The following is a 21,827-nucleotide window of genomic DNA, read 5'->3' on the forward strand; positions in this document are numbered from 1 at the left end:
TTCTTGTTGTTGCATCTTTAGACGTAACTCCTGTTGCTGTTGTTGTATCTCTTGTTCTCACTGCTGTTGTAGTTGCTGTAAACGCAATTCTTCTTGCTGAGGACGAAGTTCTATTTCTTCACGCTCCGGCTCTAATTCCAACTGGCGCTCTCACAGTCGTTGCTCTGTTTCTTTCTTAGCTCTTAGGTTTCCGAGATTCATTTCTTCGATCTGTCGCCTTCTTGATGATCGCGAGTTGTCGATACTTGGTTGTTTTCTGCTTCCTTGTGTAGCAGAATGCCTGGAAGAGACCTCGAAGTTCTCCTCAGCGTTTTCTAGTGCTCCATTTCTTGTATCAAATACAGTCTCGTTTGGGTATTTATCACCAACCGATGTGGATGAAACTAATGATGTTTAAGTTCCACAATCCTTGCTGTGCCTGTACAGCTTAATCAGGTCTTGATAGTGACTCCTAATATTGCTGATATCCACTAACTTTTTGGTACGAACCCCTCTTATTCGAATCCACTCTGTGTACCTCTCATCTATCTTTTCTACTAGCTGTTCCATTTGATTACACAATCTGCCTTCAATTTCTTTTCCATCTTTAGCAAATCATTTAAAAATTGGTTTAGTAGCTTCCAGTAATTTGTATGCACGTACTTTCTCCTTCCGACAGTCGATGACTTCTGTGCGGCAACCTTCAATGTCTCGGAGAAAGGGTATCTTTTCAACTACCTATCGCAAAACTTTACTCTTTTCTTCTAACAAACGCTTGGTGTCACTGTCGAATTTTTCAAAGTACTTTTGTTTTAATATTAACCTCTGCTGCTTTCTGTTTTCCTCGACTTCATCGTAAGTTTCGCAGAAATATTGATATGCTCTTTCTGCAGATACTGTTTTTTCTGAGCCAAGTTACGTTTCACATCAGCAAGGTGTCCATCAAATGTTTATTGAGAAATTCAGCTTGCTCATTTTCTAGTCTCTTGAGTTGGCCTGACATCCTGTAGTCAGCCGTTTTCCAAAGTCTATCGGGGCTCTTTCCAGTCATTGTAAAGATTTCGTTCTGGTCCACCAAATTGAATCGTTGTTGTTCGTGTTGTTGTTGATGTCCAGGTCGGTGGACCAAATGTTGCGGCTGCTCAAGAATCTCAGCGGAACCGATATATCACAGCCTGTTTTTCGAGTTTTACGCCGGCCTGGTTCTTCACAGGGTTCGATTGACTAACAATCTCGTCGAAACAATTAGTCGCTCGGTTGGTTCTAAATACAATTCGGTTTCACTATTCAAACAATTGGGTTAAAGTAAAAAATCAATTATTTATCATTTATAATATCATTTCTACTTGTTCTGATTGGGTTAATCAAGAAAATGATTTAGGTCATTGTTTACATAGTAAATGTCAAATTACTGCAATTTTTACTTTTGTTGACATAAGCACGGATAATTATTACGCGGCTGTAAATGCCTCGAATGTACGGTATTTGGCTTTTAATGGTCATCTAAAGCACTTAAGAATTTTAACAATATAACACAATATCTGAAAATGCCAATTTTGCACCATATAAGTGCTAATAGCCACACATGTGGGTCTGATTCAATAACGTAGTAGCTTAGAGGTAACCCTAACCGTGTGCCTTAACCTCGGGTGGCTCGGGTTTTGCTTTCCAAAAATCGGGGGTGTACAGATTTTCGGTCCCAACTTTCGGTCCCAAAAATTTTTAAATTTGACCATTTTTGAGTTTTGACAAATTTCATATGTTTTCAGTTTCAAACGTTATTTCTTGCTATCTGATGGCTTTTGTCCCTGATTTGAAGTGGCGCCAACACCTGTGCCTTTTTGTTATTCTCTTGCTTGTTTTATTCCTTTCATTGTACATTGTTTCTCACTGTATATTGCCTTTTTTCAGAGAATACTGGCAAATTTAATTGTCTTTTTTCGTATTTCCATCGTTATAAAAAATTTATTAGAAAAGTATTAAAAACTCCAGAAAAGTAGTTGAACACTTATTAGGTTTAAGGAAGCTTTGAGGGGGAGGGGTAGATTAAAAGTGTTCGATCATGTCACTAAACGAATAAGGTTCATTAAAACGTATATGCGAAAAACAGAAAGAATATACGTTAAACTATGCTATTAACATCTGGCCATCAGACAACAAGTCTATAAAAATGATGCATTTTGAACGCCTTTTCAACTTCAACTTTTCATGACAGCAATTTATTGACCTACGCTTTGTTTATTTGTTATCAACATTTAAGTTTGTCTGTCGGCCGATAAACCTCAATTCTGGATATGGAAAGGAGAACGTGACAAGATAATCATTCAATAACTCTTCCATTTTTATGCAGCTTATACCGACTAATTGTATTTTTATATTCATATTGGTAGAGTATGGACACATCAGCGCTTCCGGTTCAAACCCCTATAAGCACCCTTCAATCTTTATCAAAAAAGGGAAAAGTTGTCGGAGAAATTTGGAGCTGGTCAAATATTTCATTTGCGGAACTGGTGATCCTGAGAACGGATTACGTGTATGGAAAGACCATTACCGACTGGCTTCTCACTGTCTGGGCACAGTTTACCGGCAAAAAATGTATTCATTTTGGGCGTCCAAGGATGCAGGTTTGATTAAATGGCAATTTGAACTGCCATATCCGTCGGAAAAAGAGCATTAGTTGTTCAAAAATTTTGAGGTAAAAATCTTTCAAAAAGCATGGTGGAGGCACGTCGGCGTTCAGTAAATTACCGAGCCTTGAACATGTGAATGCTACATTACTTGCAAAAAATCAGTCCTCTATCCTGTCACTTGAGGACATTTTGGTACCTTCGCCAAACACTGATGGATCATCTGCAGTTGTAATAGATGTAGTCTCGCCTTCTGTAGTTATAACTGATGTCTCGCCTTCTGCAGTTATAACTCATGTCTAACTTTCTGCAGTTATAACTAATGTCCCTCTTCTCCAATTATATCTGACATAATCTCGTCTTCTTCAGTTATAAATCATTTAGTCTCGCTTTCTGCTGTGATTGCTGATGTCTCGCCTTCTGCAACTATAAATGATGTCTCTTCTTCTGCAGTTATAACTGATGTCTCGCATTCTCCAGTTATAACTCATATAGTATCGCCTTATCCAGTTATAATTGATGTAGTCTCACCTTCATCAGTTAAAACCCATGTATTGGTGCCTACTCCAGTTGTATTTGATGATGATGAAGATGATGATGATGATGATGATGATGATGATGATGATGATGATGATGATGATGATGATGATGATGATGATGATGATGATGATGATGATGATGATGATGATGATGATGATGATGATGATGATGATGATGATGATGATGATGATGATGATGATGATGATGATGATGATGATGATGATGCTGATGATGATGTGATGATGATGATGATGATGATGATGATGATGATGATGATGATGATGATGATGATGATGATGATGATGACGATGATGATGATGATGATGATGATGATGATGATGATGATGATGATGATGATGATGATGATGATGATGATGATGATGATGATGATGATGATGATGATGATGATGATGATGATGATGATGATGATGATGATGATGATGATGATGATGATGATGATGATGATGATGATGATGATGATGATGATGATGATGATGATGATGATGATGATGATGATGATGATGATGATGATGATGATGATGATGATGATGATGATGATGATGATGATGATGATGATGATGATGATGATGATGATGATGATGATGATGATGATGATGATGATGATGATGATGATGATGATGATGATGATGATGATGATGATGATGATGATGATGATGATGATGATGATGATGATGATGATGATGATGATGATGATGATGATGATGATGATGATGATGATGATGATGATGATGATGATGATGATGATGATGATGATGATGATGATGATGATGATGATGATGATGATGATGATGATGATGATGATGATGTTGATGACGCTGATGATGATGCTGTTGATCATGGTGATAAGGAAAAAGGATATACACCAAATCTAGAGAACACAAAAAGTTTATCTGTATTTGATTGAAAAGCTCCAAAGCGCGTACAACCCAGCCGCAAACCCAGGAAAACATATATTTCCAATTACTACTACCCCTACGATATAACTGTTGATCCAGACCCACCTGCTGTGGCTAATCTAGATGAACTATTTGACAGAAGTCTTTACACAAACTTTGACTACAGATTCAAATCTATTGTGCAGAGCAATGTATGGGGACTGAGCATATAGAATCGACTTTCAGAGAGTCTGGAAAACTCAAAAAGATCAATTTTGCATATACGTAATGCAAGGATTCAAATCTAATATAGGCGACAATTTTCTCAACAACACTAATTTTAATGCTGCTTATGAAGATCTCTTCACAGGTCAACTTCGAAATGAAGAATTGTGCATTATGAAGTAAGTTTTTACTCAACTAAAGTCAAACAAACAAACAAAATTTTGTTTAGGACGGTCCAGAAATCAACTCTCATGGCAGCTATGAATTGCTTCATGAGATGCTTAATGAAACTGACTGTCCACCAAATAATGTTATCGGCTACGTTCCGCGTACTGAGTTAAATTATTTTGATCATTGGTTACATGACGCAATACCGAAGTGCAAAATACCCTTCGATGTTTTCATTCAATAATCGGATGGATTACAAATTAGTTCTCGAATTTACACAAGTCCCATGGATCGATGAGGCTTGACCACGGCCATCAATGCGTGGCCAAATGCTCTGACAAAATATTTTGTCACATTGGATGTTATGGCATTGGGTATTTTGTCCTGACACCTTAATTTTTATGTTTATAAAACCAGATCAAATGTACCTTGATTTTATTTGATTTAGAACATTGGAAATTGTCCTAGCTGTCACAATCACAATTTCTATATCATGTGTCCCTCAGCCATTATCTTCGACACAAAACAACCAAAAAGCTTTTTTCGCACAAACTAGAAACCTTTTTTTGTTTCTCAAAAAATGCAATCTCAAAATTCCATATAGATTTCATTGAGATGAGTGCTTTTTGTTTTCTGATGACTGGTGTAAAAGAATTTGCAGTTTTGCAACTAACAACAACATTTTTCAAAGGCTATGATGCGTGAGTTTACAACATTCATGTCCTGCATGTCTCTAAATTTGAGCAGCATTTAACCGTTTGTTGTCATAAATGCAGGAATTCTTGAGATGTTTTTGTAAGAAATGTTAGACAGAACCTTTAGACGTGTTGTTCAAATAAAACCAAATAAAGTTTTGGTCATTCCGGCTGGTACGCGCACTTAGTTAGAAAAGCTGAGATTACCTTAGCTCGTGGAATAAACTTTGTGTGGCTGTCAGATATAGGAAAAAATTTTTAAAGTTTTGTTAAAGTATTTTTTCAAATAAACCACATTAAAAGTTTTTTTGACTCAGAACGAGCTCCTAGGACATACATCAATGAGAAGAAAGAGCTCGGCAATGACGGCTATTTTTTTGAGTTACTAATGTTGATACTTGTGGGCTTAGCACAGGCTGTCAAAAGTCATAACTCCTCGGCCTACCAATTGAATCCAGAAGTGGAATCTCAGAAGCGACTATGGGAGCTGTCGACTACCTCCGATTTGATTAAATCCCCGAGAAGAGCTCACATTGACCTCGAAAAATTATAGCCCTCAACACTCAACTTTTCCTCAACTTCCTTAACTTGTTCCATGTCTTCATCAGTTGATGAGTTGCTGTCATTTTCCAATACATTTTTAATTTTGTCACTCTTGTGGAACCTTTTGACATGCTCTGCTGTGGTCACTTGACTCTCAGTCATTGGTTGTTATTGTTGTTGTTGCTGTTGTTGTTGTTGTTGTTGTTTTTGATGATGATGATATTGTTGTTGTTGCTGTTGTTGTGTTGTTTTGTTGTTGTTGCTGTCGTCGTTTGAGTAAAGGACGCATGTGTATCACTTTACGTCTCGCTACGTTCTCACCAACTGCTAACTTCAATCTTGCAGCATAAAGAACTTTCTCTGGCAATAGTGATTCCATAATATAATTGAATGTAAAGAAAACCCAATCACCCCCTGCAAAACTATGCAGCACTCTCGCATGCGCAATTTTTCCGGTTGATGGATTTTTTCCAATTTCTGTGGCTACACGCAGAACAGAATCATCTTTTATAACTATATAACAGTTGGGTGTCACTGAATAGTTGTTACTGAGAACTTGAGCTTTCGCTTTCGTTAACACAAATTACGCCTAATTATCCAACATTTTTCTCAATTTCAAAATGTGTTGTTCCAGGAAAAAGACCAAGGACTAGAGATCACATCACCCTGCCAGTCGAAAAATTGTCGGTCGCTTCCGGGGAACAGCAAGTTTTGGCGGTTTGGGTTCCTTGCTAGTAACCGACGTATATGAAATGATTGGTCTCGCTTTTCCTGGGTGCAAAATATCATAACAGTTCTGAAGTAAGTTTTCCTTTCCATTGTATCCTAGCTCTTCGCACTCTGTGGAGTCAGTAGTTTTGAGCACTCGGAAAAAAACAAAAAAGAGGTCCAAGAACATCGGATCTTGATGAGGCAATCTACCTCCTTCCATTTTTGTTCTGGAGTAAAATTCTTTTTGTGAACGATGGTTCAATTTTAGGTAGCCTCTGTTAGATGATGCCAAGTTTTCGTTTCCGACTCTTTTTTTGTCATCTGATAAATTACACTTGTTTTAATTTAATAGTTGTAATAGCGTCTTCTGTAGGAAAAGCTGCTAAACATACTTAAAAAAAGGTTTTGACTCAGTACTTGTAGCGCTCTCTATCAATTTTTTTAGGATTCCTCAGTAACTGAAACATGTAACAGATGCTTTATCTCCACATTTCAGCAATTTATTACATTGAAATGAAAAAGCATTTTTAAATAAACGGTGGGGGAAAATGTCTAGAGAACCACCAGACAGTCCGATTGAGGCAAAAAAAATTTTCTCTTTATTTGTTCAAACGCCGTCAAACATGTTTGTTCTAACGGAAGTTCCTAATTCATCGCGGTCAGCTGTAACCAGATTTATTTCAGTACCATTCAAAAAATTTGGTGAACAATTTTTTCATTGTATCAAAAATAAAATATGGACGTCTTATATTTCGCATAGTCATGATTCGTTGAAAAATATCTATAGCTGCTATGTGATGAAATTCACTTTTTTCTCGTTTTATTCTATCTAGCCATTTTTTTAAGATCAGTATCGGTTATTCGGGTCTTGGCATGGGTTGAATCAATTTTAACCGCTAAAACTGCGCTGAAGTAGAGAAAAGAGGATGATGAGATTTGCGTTCGAAAGCTTAGCTTAAGATCTGTCGTTGTTGGGTAGTTTCATCAACAGAAATGTGAGTGAGATCTTCCTTTTCCTCATCATACAATGGCATTCCAGAAGGGAAAATCTTAGCATCATCTTTTGTTCTTCCAAGAACTAGATAAAGAAGAAATGGTTGGGCTCCACTTTATGTTAATCTGACCCTGAAAGCTCCTTTGTTTGTAGAAAAAACCACGATGTCTGTTGGAGTCCGAAAATTGACCATCCGCGTTTCTGTTCCAGTGTGAATTGGCTGTCCTGACCTGATAACACAAAAATGTTATAAGCTTGTCATCTTTCTAATATTTTTGTCTCTGCGTAGCTATTTTAAAACTTTCTGAAATAATAAAATATATACATCTGTAAAAACAGCAAAAGGAATCACGCTTTGAACTGACTGTGGATTTATTGCAGGTTGTTGAGTATTCTGAAAGCAAGTCTTGTGATTTTTTTCTTTCTAATCTCCCAAAATGTCTACTTGAAGTCCACTGAGGTCTACGCATCGAAAATTTATGTACGCACAGTAGTTGACAGCTGTAACTAAACTAGTTCTGAAGCATGAATTTGTCCTTTCGGGGCTAAAAATTTCCATGAATGATTGCATCAATGGTCGGTTTTTGATACATAGCGTTTGTAAAGAAAGACTAATGTTTTTCTGTCCTAAGCCACTATATGCAGATGCTGGCGAAGAATAGAAAAAAAATTTGTCCAATGATCTGTTTAGGCGGCAATAGTAAGCTCTTCGCAAAATTTTTCCCTATCCTCAGTTCCAATCAGGATATGGACCATTATTTTTATATGGTTAATATGGTTTGCTGTATTTCCTCACTTACTTTTTCTAGATTGAGCTTCTGAAAAATTTATTATCAACATCTCAATGGATATGTTCTGATTATCGGCAAAACCCGTAGAATCGTCCCAGAAAAAATTGCGTACCCGTGCTGGATCCAGAGCAACATTTTTTGCGAGTTTATCCGTCACGCAAATCTGCGTAACGTTCTAGCAATTTAGCTCTCACTATTGCACTATGGCGCAATGTTTGGCTTTGGCGACGTTTCAGTCGATTGCCTCTTCTAAATATTGCAGATTTGACTTGCACATCCTAATCTGAAGTTGAAGTGAACGTTTATGTTTGGGTTTTAATTACATTCTGATTTTGCCGATCAAACTATTCTCTTTGGGTTTAGGCATCAACAAACTGTTTTCTTTGACTGTAAAAAAGAAAAGGATTCTCTATTTGAATCTGGGCATCGGCAAGTTGTTTCCGATAACTGTTATACTCAAATGAATTTTCCATTGGTAAAATCTGTGAAGATATGTAACGTGCAACGTATTTTTCTCTTATTGGGGTCCAAGGCTCTTTGGTTGAACAAGCAATAAGGTTTAGCATCATTCGGACCACCACAATAAAATTACCGATTACTTTCCCTCTTCGCTTAACGTTGTTTTCAAATTGAGCAAAAATATTTTCATTGAGAGGAATTGACGTATTTATAACTGCAGGATTTACGTGAAGCTTTACCAGTCTCCTCATCTGTGGAATTTTTGTACTAGTTAAATCTTCAAGTGTTTGAGCACATTTGTAATGTCGATTATTTAGGCACACTTATTTTTTTGTAGAATCTTATCACAGTGTTTCATATTTCTAGTTATGAACAGTAATTTTCCAATAACAGAAAAAAATGAATATTCTTGTTTACAAGATAACATAAATAGTTTACTGGATAGGTGCTAATTATAACCACCAGTAGCAACGATTGCCTCAATAGACCGCCCTAAACCTTTTACACAAAATTTTACTTATCCCAGCGTTCTCAATAGTTTTATCACTTGCAAAAGAATGCCTCTTTCAATTGCCTTTAATCAGAGTAGGATCAAATCACTAATTCATACACTTATCTTTACATATTTCGCAGATTTCTTTTGATTCCATAAATTTGACTCTACTTTATCAGATTGATCACCAATGTCTTTACCATCTGAGACCTTCAAGTCAATAGGTTTTTTAGCTCTTGTTCCGTTACATTATAGTTCAGTAACTGGCGGGGAAAGTTCAGTGAACACATCTTTGATATCCCAGAGTAAACAGAGCAAGCAAAGTGGGGTATCCGAAAAGTAGTAAACAATGATTTGAGTTCACGCAAAAGAAATACAAGTAAAATAGACCTAAAAGATAAGCCAGAGCGCCGCGGATACGGGGAGGTTTTTCATTTCACTGCAGCTGAAGCTGATCTCACTAAAATCTCTACAGTAGAAGAGCAAAACAAAAGTGTGGTGGATCAATCTAATCTCCGAAAAGAGTTGATTATTACCAATGACCCCTTCCTTCAACAGATGGAAGTGCAAATCCTTTGATCAGATGTTGAGGTCATCAAATACCCCCAGCTTTGACCTCTTCATTGGAAACCTGCTCCCGACGAAGTCGCAAATTCCCTAGAAGACGAATTTATGAAGCAGCCAACGAAAAAATCGCCGCGTAGTAAGTAACCCAAAGAAACAGTCCCGAGTCAGGAAGGCAATCAAAGTTAGATCACTGGCTGAGCTGCTGCAATTACACGGAGAAAATTGTTGTGTTCCGCTTACTGTTGTTCCACGTCGAAACAGAATTTTAGAAAGACAGCATTGGGAAATTTTACGATGAGACATACAGAATTAAGCGCTTGTTTGGGTTTTTAATGGGGAGCAAAAGGTGGTGAAGGCAAACTTGCCTGGCAATGACGATGAACTTGCTTTCATACAACAGCCAGAGTCAAAAGTGTACTTATTGGATGAAAACTATCACATGACAAACGTTCTGCCAAACAAAGAAGATCGTGACAAATAGATCGGGCGTTTGTCATGTTTTCTGCCATCAACGGAGCAATTGGGATGGCCAAAAGACGCAAAAAATGGTGTTAGCAAAGAGAGTTGTGCATTGCAACACCCAAAAACAAGGATCTTTTGGGTTTTACTGCTGCAGATTCAAGGACTTCAGTAAGTGTTTTGGTTGTTACTTAGTATTTTTGTATTCAAATTAGTTTTTTCTGAACTTTCTTTTTCATTTATCTGACAAAACCATTGCAAACAGTTGTAAACCTTCTCGGAACAATACTTGCAGAAAAATATTTTATTTTTATGTTGGTATAATTCTCAGAAAAATGCTTGATGAAAAATGTTTGAACTAACTGTTGCTATCAAAACGTCCCCAGAGAAGCTATTTCAGAAAAATCTAGGAGTTACATTTTTTGCGAATTCATCAGCAAAAGTGAAGACAGAGACGATGCTGATGCTGACTCTGACATAGCACAATTGCTAAACTGAATTCTTTTGATGAACTGTTCATTAAAAATCTGTTTATCACTAATCATCAATCACTGTTTAATTAATCCCTTGGTAATTGCTTTAGTTGTAGTAACTCATTTAAGAAACCAGATATGAAAAAAATATAGTTCTTGAAATCGTTCTTATCATAGAATTGAAATAACATCAAAGTCACAAACAGCTAATTCAAAGTGTTCGTACTAGTTTCAAACGAGTTCTATGGATCAGCCTGGCTAGGTCAATAAAAGTATCATAAAAGGCACTATCTTACCAAAATTTACTTAAAATTCTGTCATCAGACAAAATGTATTATCGCTGCACGCCTTCAAATGCCCGCAACTGTGTTCACCTGTGTATTTATTACCCTCACGGCAGCTCCTCAAGTTAACTGTTTTATTTGCAAAACATGAAACCAAAACGTGAAGCTTAAACATACAATGTAACATAATTCACAGATAATTTATTCACATAATTCGTCACACGGGCTCCACTGGACGGTCATATGGTAGCCATAACGCATCAATTCTAGGTCGCCACATGACACTGTCAAGTGACATCCTGGGATTGTGAGCAAATAGCCATAGAATAAAAGTGAGATTTGATTCAAATTGGGCCGTGAGGCCGCCCCATGACAGGCCCTAAAATCGCCTTTCACATATTTTACTTTTGAATATTGCCCGCGTATGCAACGATGCTAATTTTAACATCGGTCGCCTTAGTCATGGTATTGCCCAGTAATGAAATTTTTCTGATTACACGCATTTTTTCATGACGATAGAGACAATCTCAAAACAACATATTATCTAAAAGGGTTTTGAGACTTTAGTTTTTGTGAAACAACGTCGTTAAAAAATATTTCTTTTTAAGATTCCGTTCCTCTTTTGCCCAAAATATTTGTTTTTATTGGGTAAGTTTGGACAAAAAACATTTCTTTGCAATTCTTTACAAAAATGATTCAATTTTACAAACTTTTTCCTGACGCCACATGTAATCTAAAAACAAATTGGATACACAAATGAAATTATTCTTGTAAAAAAAATTGCAAAGAAATGTTTTTTGTCCAAACTTACCCAAATAAAAACAAATATTTTGGGCAAAAGAGGAACGGAATCTCAAACAGAAATATTTTTTAACGACGTTGTTTCACAAAGCTAAAGTCTCAAAACCCTTTTAGATAATATGTTGTTTTGGGATTGTCTCTATCGTCTCTATAGAGACAATAGAGATGTTTTCTAAGGAAAACATTTCTATAAAAAATACTTTTTAGAAATTAGGTTTTTGAATTTTTCGGGCAAAATTCTGTCTTGAGAAAAATGTTATCGGCAACAATTCTTTTTTAAAAAACTCAAATCTTAGTTTAAAGTTTTGCCGTAAATCTTGTTGTTTTTAAGATCTATTTCCCACAAATATGTCGTTTAGATTATGTAAATTCTATAGAAAAGGCGTTTACTGCAAAAATTTAACGACGAAAATTTCACATAAACATTTCATAGAAATGAACTTTTGCATAATCGTGCTTCAGAAAAATATTTCTTTTGATAAATACGTCGTTAAAAATCATTCTTCAAAAAATCAAAAAAATAACGTAATCTATTAGGTAATGTTGATAAAGAGTTTTTATGCCAATTTTTTTCCACATAAACCCAATTTTTAATAACAATTTAGAAGAATTGACGAGATAATTATAAACCTTTTGCAAATTTTCTTATAAAAACAATTAGTTTAGCAATTAAAATGCCTAATGCATACATTTTAAATTTTTCTGGGCAAGAAAATTGTTGTTGCTCTTTAATAAAAAGTCGCCATACATTTTTTCTGATCAAAAACAATTTTTGGAAATAACTGTGAACGCCCTGTTGCATTGTCCTGGTGATGGATATGTTTTAGGCAAAAGTGATTCTCAATCATACACAGTAAAATAGGACAAACTTTTAGGAACAATGTGATGCTCCCAAAATCGTATATGCATTTTAAGCAATTAGAACAAAAAATGTCAAAGTTTTTATTTAGAAAAAAAATCATTTTTCCCAGAACTGCAAATACTAGAAAAAAGTGTCGCCTCATTTCCTTTAAATTGTGGATTACTTCTTTCAATTTTTGCAAAACAAAATTTGCAGCAAAAATTTTATAAATTTTTTTTATTATTAAAATAGAACACAAGATTTTTTCAAATAGCTTTTACAAATAAATAAGTTTCGAAAGATATTCAAAATTAAAATTGATTTCTTTTTGCATTTTCCATGACATTGTTGCCCTAAAAACGCAAATTTCAATGCAAAATTTCAACTTTGGCGGAGTTTTTTTGTAAAAGAAGTAGTTTACAGTAAAAAATATTCAGAGTAGAATAATTTACTTCAAAATTGAAGTACAAAACCAATATTTTTGAAATGATTCGATATTAGAAAGAAAAGCATTTTTGACTGTAGTTTACATAAAAAAAGGTACTTTTTATCGACTTTGTTTTCAAAAAAGAAGATTCTTCGATACATGGTTTTCAAATTCGATTCGCCTTTTTTTTAAAAAAAAAAAGTTTTGTGTATACCTTAGTCACCAACTTCTATTATTCCACCAAATAGAGCCTCTCAATTGATTTTCTTTAGATATTTGTTTGGTCAGAGCTTTCACAAACAGCCAAAAAAAAATGTTTGTTTGCTTTTTCATTAAAACTTCACTGATTTCTTTTCCTGATTCTACAATTTCCTCTGGTTCATATCAGACAACAATTATGATGTTTTTGAAAAGTGAGTAAATACACATCAAACAACATCACATACAAAAATTTAAAGCTCTCGGTAAAAATTTTCAAAATTTCGGTCATTGCTATGTACTTTGCAATTTGGGTTGGTTTTGACTTCTTTCAGTATCAATACTGATACAATTTCATCTGTAATTACTTGTGGATTTTGAAACTTTCGAATTGTGACAAAAAAGATTTTCTTCGAATTTCTTTCAGTCGCTGATGTGAAGATCTTGATTTTGAAATAACATCGACAGGAAATAACATCGACTTTTGGAGAAATTTTATGGTCACATACACAGCGAATTTTAGTTTTTCCTCCAAATCGGTGGGTTCGAACAAATATTCGTCATCAAACAGCTTTACAGCGCCTTCTGTTGACTCAAACTGAATTGCTTCCTCAAAATTTAAGGCATTTTTTCAATAACATGCTCCAGTGACCGGACCGATAGCATTAGAGACTGGTAAAGATCAATTTTGCCTTCAACATTTTCCCGAAAGACTCTCAGACTTCAAAATTGGTTCAATTTGATTTTGCGTTGATTGTTTTCTCTGTGATGCTGGAAACCCCAATTTTGGTTACTGTTTTCTTGAGAAAATCAACAGTTGCTGCTTTCTTCCCTAATTTCTAATGAGTTTCGATTCGGTGTTTTCAACTTTAATATTTCTTCTATGAGCATTGAAAACATGCTCTCATTATGGCAATTAAACTTTGATGACGGGATATATGGTTTGGGTCTATTGTTTTGTTGAGAAACGGAAAAAAATACGTGTTTTGCTGATAGCTGAGACCGAACACTAGTCCATCATTGGCGTAAAAATACGAAATGAGTTAAGGTTTGAGGGCAAAAAAATAAAATTTGAATTCTGACAAAAAAGCTTTTTTTTAAATTTTTCTCACTCCCTCGTGTGGAGAGCTTGATTGTGATATGACATCGACTGGAAATGTCTGGAAATATCACATTGGAGAAAATATATTCTCACATTTACAGCAACTTTTACTTCTTCTTCCACGTCAGTGGTTTGGAACAAACATTCATCAACCATGAGTTTTGCTGGTCCTTCTGTCGGCTCAAACTGTTGTGCTTACTTCAAGATTGCTAGCAGTTTTTCAGTAACATGCTTCAGTATCCGGACCGATAGCCTGAGAATCCGGCTAAGATTAATTTTGCCTTGAATATTTTCGCGAAAGTCTTTCAGACTTCCAATTTGGTTCAATTTGAGTTTGCGTTGAATGTTTCCTCTGTGATACCCGAAACAAAATTTTTGGTGACTGTTTTCTTGAGGAATTCAACAGCTGCTGTTTCCTTTCCGAAATTCTCATTAGTTTTGATTCGTTGTCCATTTCAACCATAAAATTTCATCTGTAAACATCGACAACATGTCATTTTGGTAATTAAATTTTGATGAAAAAATATCTGGTTTTTCTTTACTGTTTTCTTTAGAAAGGGAAACAGTAAGATTGTTGCTGATGCCTGAGACAAAACACTCATCTATCTGTGGCGTAAAAATACGAACTGAGTTGAAATTAAAATTTGAAAAAAAAGGAAAATTTGAACAAGTATTTATCACTGAAAAATGTAAAAGGAAAGAAAGAAATGACAGAACTATCTTCAAAAACAACATGCATATGTGAGACAACGACATTTGAGAAAAGGAGGAACGATGGCGCAACAATTTTTTCGTATCCAATGGGATCTCTTAGAAGATTTCGTTTAGCCGATGAAACTTAAGTGCACTTCGTTTGTTCTAAATGTTTTTTTCAATTTTCCAGTTACATTATTCGATATCAAAAATGTAATTACCGTAAAAAAATAAACCAAGGAGAGAAATAACTAGTTGAGGGACACAGATGAATTAATGTCTTCCTCTTCTTATATTGGAGAGCAACTGTATTTAGGGATATTTTGATGAGACGATTGGGTCTCATTAGCATCGTTTAAACACTCGTGATAAAATAAATAAGGAAAATAACACAATTTATATTTTTGTCATAAAGATTTGTCAAAAAGTAAGAATTTATATTCTTTGTCAAAAAAGAATTTTCCAAAAAAAATTGAGAACAACTGACAAACGGAAAACCGAAAAAAAAACAGATAGTACCTTTTTATAAAAATGAAACACTAAAAGGGCATTTTTGAACCAGATGTTTTGAATGAAACTATGTTTCTTTTCAAATATTTTAAAAAAGCAAAACTTTAGACACCTGGCTTCTTTTAAACTGACATATGGTTATAACGGAAAATAGAAAAAGCAAAAACTTTCATTTTTTGTTTACAAACTTATGTTTAAAACAACATATTCGAATAATACAATCTTTAGGTAAAACGACAATTCATTCCACGAAAAATTATAAAACTTCTTTTATGTTGATTCAAATAAGACAATCAAAGTTAATTGGAAATGTTTACCTACAGGGAGGAAACAAGTTACTTATTGCGTGGAAATAAGAGACAACAAATTTTTTCCAAATGCGTACCGAATTTTCACGATAGCCGATTTTCCCATAGTGTGCCAAATTTTTAAGATAGCCCCGTGTATCTACTTTAAATGTGGTCGTGAAAGTACCAGACAAAATTTTTTTTATTCTCAATTTTTGACATTGACTTGGTAATGATAAAAAAACAAAGCATCAGACTATTTTTTCTTTAAAAAACATTAAAAACGGTCATTTTTTGGTTTTGTTTACAGATAAGGGTTCCTTTTCCTGAAATACATGTTGGTCAGAGTCTGAATGTACTTACATCCATTGTTAAACAAAATATAGCTTTTCTGTTGGTCAAACACTTTTAATATGAACTTTCCACGGGCCCATAGTTTACACTCTATGAAGGAAGCAGCTTTTTAAAACTAAATTATATGAAGTTTTTGAGCAGCTACATTTAAGCTTAGCGATAATTTGTATTGTGACAAAAATTTTAACTAGGAAATTATAAAAATCCAAATGGAATATAATAGGACCGACCTGTTCACTTTCACTGTCCAATACCAAATGAGTCTATCTGGCTCTCAGGGCCATTTTATGTCTAGCTGAGATGTTGGATGATTTTAGCTGAATTCTTTTTGAACTGCTTTATTTTTTCATAGACTGTATGCTTTTGTTAATCAAAATTTGTTATCTTTGTAGTTGATTAATTGTAATCCCGATTTGACAAAATCTAGATAATTTTAATTGGGATTAGCACTCAAAAATGAGGATGATTAACAAACCGTCCGAACCTAGAAAGTAAAAATAAAAGCTAAAGGCTCATTTAATTGTGTGAAAATTACGTACGCAACTTCGTCCAGTTGGGCGCACCACTTTATAGCGGCGGGATACATCAAATTAATGCCCATACACGATAAAATATCTATACACCTTGGGAAATTTTAGAACAAAATGAAATGAAAGAGAATGCATCTGTAACAACAACGAGAGCGAAGCAAACGTGCAAAAATTTTTCAAAATGACCGTGCAATATCCTTCAAGACCTTGCAAAATCTTGCAATATAACCTTTTTTTTAAAGTTTTTTGTCAGTTTATATAGCTGGAGCCGAAAACTGAAAAGACCACTTCTTTAGCTGTTCAGTTGATTCACAGTGCTGTTGAAATGGGCCTTAAAATCGGGCATGATAACTATATCACTGACTGCTTTGACGCATTTGATTTTTACGTAACGCCCAATAACATATGCAGTACAAAGGTGTGGACGGTGACAGAATCAGTTGAAATTGCCAATGATTGTCTGTGGCTTATCTTTGGTGTTGCAAATTCACTCATTTTCATTGTTCTTATTCGTCCTTTCCATCAGCCAATCATATCCGCTGGTCAAAAACTCAGTAAAATTCTACACAAATAGTAATTAGCAGAAAATATTAATCCTCTCCGTTTGTGCGCTTTAATGCATTGTGAACCCCAGTTGATAAAGCACGTGTTTCGGGTTGATTTCGGCTTCCTTTTAAGGTAAAGCGGAGATCCAAAAACTTTTTTTAGCTTATTAGCCAACATTTTTTCCTCGATATATAAATTATCTCATCTGTTTGTTAATTATCAAAAATTTTTACCGAACAAACAGTTTTTAACCAAAAGCTTGCACAATAAATCAATTAAAAAATCTAGGAGCACAGGATTTTGGCAAATATATCAAATAAGCAGTAAGTAGCTGTGAAAAATAAGACATTACGTAAGTAATGTGGGGGATTATTCTGAGTTTTCTACGCTGGATATATCTTATCTCGAACGCGAGTTGAAATTCTAAGCGTAGAAGCAACTTGAATTTGGCGTTTCTGAGCGGGCATGTTCCAGTAAGTTAACGAACTTTGAAAAATTGCTCATCTCTAATTTTTTTTGCTTATTCGACAACTGTATAAAAACATCTTTGTTTTCTCAAGAGAGTTTTTCCTCTACAATGACATATCGTTCTTGTTGGAGAATGCGTTTACTCAGTTGAAACGCGTTGATTTTTGCTTAAAAACAAGCGGAGAAAAATTTCTGCTATTCTGCCCCCGAATTAAAAGACGCCACCAATTCCACCACAATTCAATCCACCGGCCTTTAAGCACGTTTTTTGGCCAATAATTGGCATATTTTAGTGAGACACTATCTAAAAAAAAAACAACATAAAAAAAAATCAAAGCAAAATTTAACGCTTAGATATGTAAGATGAAGGCTAGGAAACGCATAATAAAGCACAATCAATGCAAAAATTAAACAAACAGGATCAAACCTACAAGAAGGTGAATTGTTCACAAAAAATGTCGTAAACAATCTTTCAGATTAGAACTCCAGCTCAAATTGCTTCTAATACAGTTTCAGCTGTTCGAAAATGAAGTTTTCATTTTTTTAACTGAACATGGCTAGTTCCTCTACTTCTGTCAACAAAACTTCATACGTGAAATGAAAAGACAGTGCTCAACAAATACGAAAAAGATTAAACATTTTTGGGGTCCAATAACTTCAGAAAAACCGTTTTCCATCATGAACTTAGATCTGCTTATTCAATACTAGGGCAGGCAAACTGAACCAGAATTTCTAACAAACGCAGATTTGATGTTAAGTGTGTAAGAGCGTTTTATTGAACAAAAAATGACGAAGAGCGATTTTCTATAAGCAAAAAGAACATCAAAACTGTTGGCTGGTTCATATAAATTAGGAACTGGCAGACGTTTACGCCATTTTTTCTTGGCTTCAAACATAATTTCGACCTAAAAACACAAACTGTTTTCAAACTTTGGTAACCGCATGACAGCCCTTACATCTACGAAATAAATCTAAGAAATCAATTTTGTTTCATTAGAAAAGATGGTCTTAAAATAGCCAATGCTCGCTTTATCCGCATTGTGGAACATTTATTGCATAATCTCTGCTCGCCATCAAAAAAATTATGGTTCCTAACATTAAATATGGTCTTCCAACCAAAATAAAAATTGAAAAATAATTTTTTCATACGTTTTCACTTTTCAAATGTTTCAACAAATTTTCCGGTGTTCTGGTAGAGTATGGCTTCATGCTCCACAATCATAGTGTGCCCCACATTCATCCGAAAACCAAATTCTTTAACAAAACAAGTATTCTGAACAACTGGCTTTATGCAAACTGAAGACAAAGCAAGGTTTCTGCCTTGAGTTTTTTTTAAAAACCGTAGCAAATTAAACGCAAATTTCTGGGAGATCAACGTCAAAAGTTACGCTTTTAATTAATGTAAGAGCAGAGCAAATTTTACCGCTTATTTTGATAAAACTAAATATAGATATTGAGCGTTGAAACTTTGAAAGATTGTTACTCATAAACGGCACATTTTTCTATGATATAATTCCAATAAAAACAAAATTATAAAAAATATACACTTAGATACAACATTATTTTGTAAGAGCTTCGCTTTAAACTTCAAAACACTGAATTAACTTGGAGTTTACGCTTAAAAACGATTAAAGTTTCCAATAGCTATTTCTGGAAACAAAAAATGCCAGATCTACTCTTTTAAAACCTAATTTATGTCAGATCAACAATCAAAAATGATGTTTTTTTTCAAAACGGTTAATGTAGATCATACCTAAATACAATGCATTCCTTTTAACAAAAAAATCACATCCAGTCTTACAAACTTACAGACGACTCGGCCCCAGATTAGCTGAATAGAAGAAGCGGAAAAGTTCTGACAAAATATTTAAAGTTGACCTCCAGTTGAAATTGTTTTATGCTGAGATTGGTTTAGTTTATAACCAAATAATACATCGCCCGCCGGCTCTGACTCAAACTACTATGGGAAACCCTTAGTACTTGTGAGCTAAGATTCTCAGACATGTAAATTAAATGAAAGATTGGGCCATTCCCAACAAGAGAGACCTGACATCAGGTTGTTTTATTAGCTTACTTATACTAAGATTCCTCGCCATTGAGTTTCTTCTCCATTTCGGATACTCGAATCGAAATTTTTGCTTAAAAATAGGTAAGAAATCCATTGACAGGAGCTGAAGATTTTTTCCGTGAACAAACTTTACATAATTATCCGCTTAATCTGCTGAATTTTTGACACATTTATTACATAATTTCAAAAATTGTCAAAAAAATAATCGGGCAATTATATATGTTTTACCGCTGACACTTTTTTCAGATGCTGTCAGTGCATTTCTTACATATTTTTCAATTCTTTCAGCACTTATCTTTCGCGTTTTCAAAGCTTTTCACATTTTCTACTTTAAGCACTTATCACTTATCTTGCACTTATCACTTATCTTTATTTTCATTTATCTTGTACAGTTTCAGCACTTAATTTACGCATTTTCAACCTATAAAGAACATTTACTAAAACAGTTCAAAGAAAAACATTTGCTAACACTATTTACTGCTTCTGTACATATAGAAGCAACATTGGAGCAACATTAATAAGCATTGCAACAGAGCAGTCCATTTTAAAACAAAACAGTTCGAAAACTGCCAAACAATTTAAAGATAAAGCAGTGATCGGCACTGAACTATTTTGCCACATTACTTGATTGATTCAAACCAGGTAGCTTACTTGTAACAGTCTTCCTTGCAATAGCGTGACTCTGTTCAGTTGTTCTCCTTTCCAAAAATATGAAAGAAGAAAATAAAATTCTCTTTTCTGTGCAGCGCTAAAAACATGTATGAATTGCGCTGAAATTTTGAAGTGTTAATTGTACTTAAGGAATATGTTGAGAGATAGGCTTAAATTGTGTCAGAAAAACTGAAAGTGCTGAATTCTTGATTCTTGTAAGTGCTGAAATTGTTTAGATGTGCTGAGAATTTTGTTCAAATTTTGCAAGAATTATGTTGAAAATCGCTGAAATTATTTTTTAGCGTATTCAGCACCTAAAAATAAACTGTGGACACCTTCGGCATGTTCCTTACACAATTTCAGCGCATTAAGCGCATTTCTGCTTTCTCCCGACCGAGACGCGACCCGTGTACTGAGATTTGATGTGCTGGGTAATTTTTCAGTTTTGATTTCCGCTTCTCTATACTATGTAAAGAAACTTTTTTATATTTCTTTTTATTGTCTCTGGCACAGCAGATACTTATGCGATTGAATTCTTGTGCAATGAGTATGGCACAAAGATAGTAGATTGGGTTTTGTTTTATACGTACAACCGCTTTTTCTTTCTTTTTTAAAGTATTTGAATTATTGTGTTTCAGATTGTTTTTGGTCAGGTCTATGTTTTTATCAGCTCGGATCCCATTTTCTTGCGAAATCCGTTAAATAAGATAGCGTGAACAAAATATTTTTATGGTTGGCCATTTGTTTCTTCAGATTAAAAGTACTCCGCGGAAAAGATTCCAAGAACTGGATCGTAATTGAGACCAGTACGGTTAAAAAGCGGCTGTCGAATATTAAAACTCAGATTAAAAAGGCCTGCGATCAGACCGTAAAAGGGCATTAATTTCAAATTAAATGGACAGGGCCACTACACATGCCCTGACAGATTCTCTCAAAATAGGACTATTGTCTGGCATTAACCTGTCAAAAAGGGTAAAGGGTAAGACTAGCCCATTGTGGAATAGCTACAAATCTGGGAACAATTGCCAGGCAAACAAAAAAACTCAAAATTGAGTGTTCAGGGCCAAAACAGACAAATATCTGTTGTGATCAGTTTGCTCTTCCCAGCAAACCCCCAGTCAAGGACAAATTTTAGTCTGGCTCCCTCACAGCTAATGTGAGATTAAAGCATTCTCTTGACTTTTGGCAGTTTTTGTGGCTCGCCAGAATCTTCGAAGTTGATGTGATGAGATCAATTTTTCAACCAGCTAGAGCCCGTACCATAAACTTCGCAGCGATACCCTAAACTTGAACTCAAACTTAAGGAGCTACAAGAATCACTGTATCATTACAAGGGTATATCTTCTGATAATAAAGACTTTGAACTTCACTTACTATGATACTGCTGAAATGTTTATCGAAATTTTTGTGAAATTTGTCCTCTCTACCGACATCCTCAAAAAAATTT

At 34.8% G+C, this 21,827-nt stretch overlaps 1 protein-coding gene across 1 annotated transcript in view; it reads right to left on the reverse strand.

The window, feature by feature from the left end:
• Positions 1-901: 901 nt before the first annotated feature.
• The window catches only part of LOC142340646 (uncharacterized), a 43,980-nt gene continuing 23,054 nt past the window's right edge, over positions 902-21,827 (reverse strand). Inside the window, exon 5 of the mRNA XM_075391337.1 lies at positions 902-1,117. Coding sequence (XP_075247452.1) covers positions 902-1,117 — 216 coding nt within the window. The remainder of the gene's footprint in view (positions 1,118-21,827) is intronic.

This window comes from Convolutriloba macropyga, chromosome 6, assembly GCF_964194025.1.
Source record: "Convolutriloba macropyga chromosome 6, txConMacr16.3, whole genome shotgun sequence".
NCBI lineage: Eukaryota > Metazoa > Xenacoelomorpha > Acoela > Convolutidae > Convolutriloba > Convolutriloba macropyga.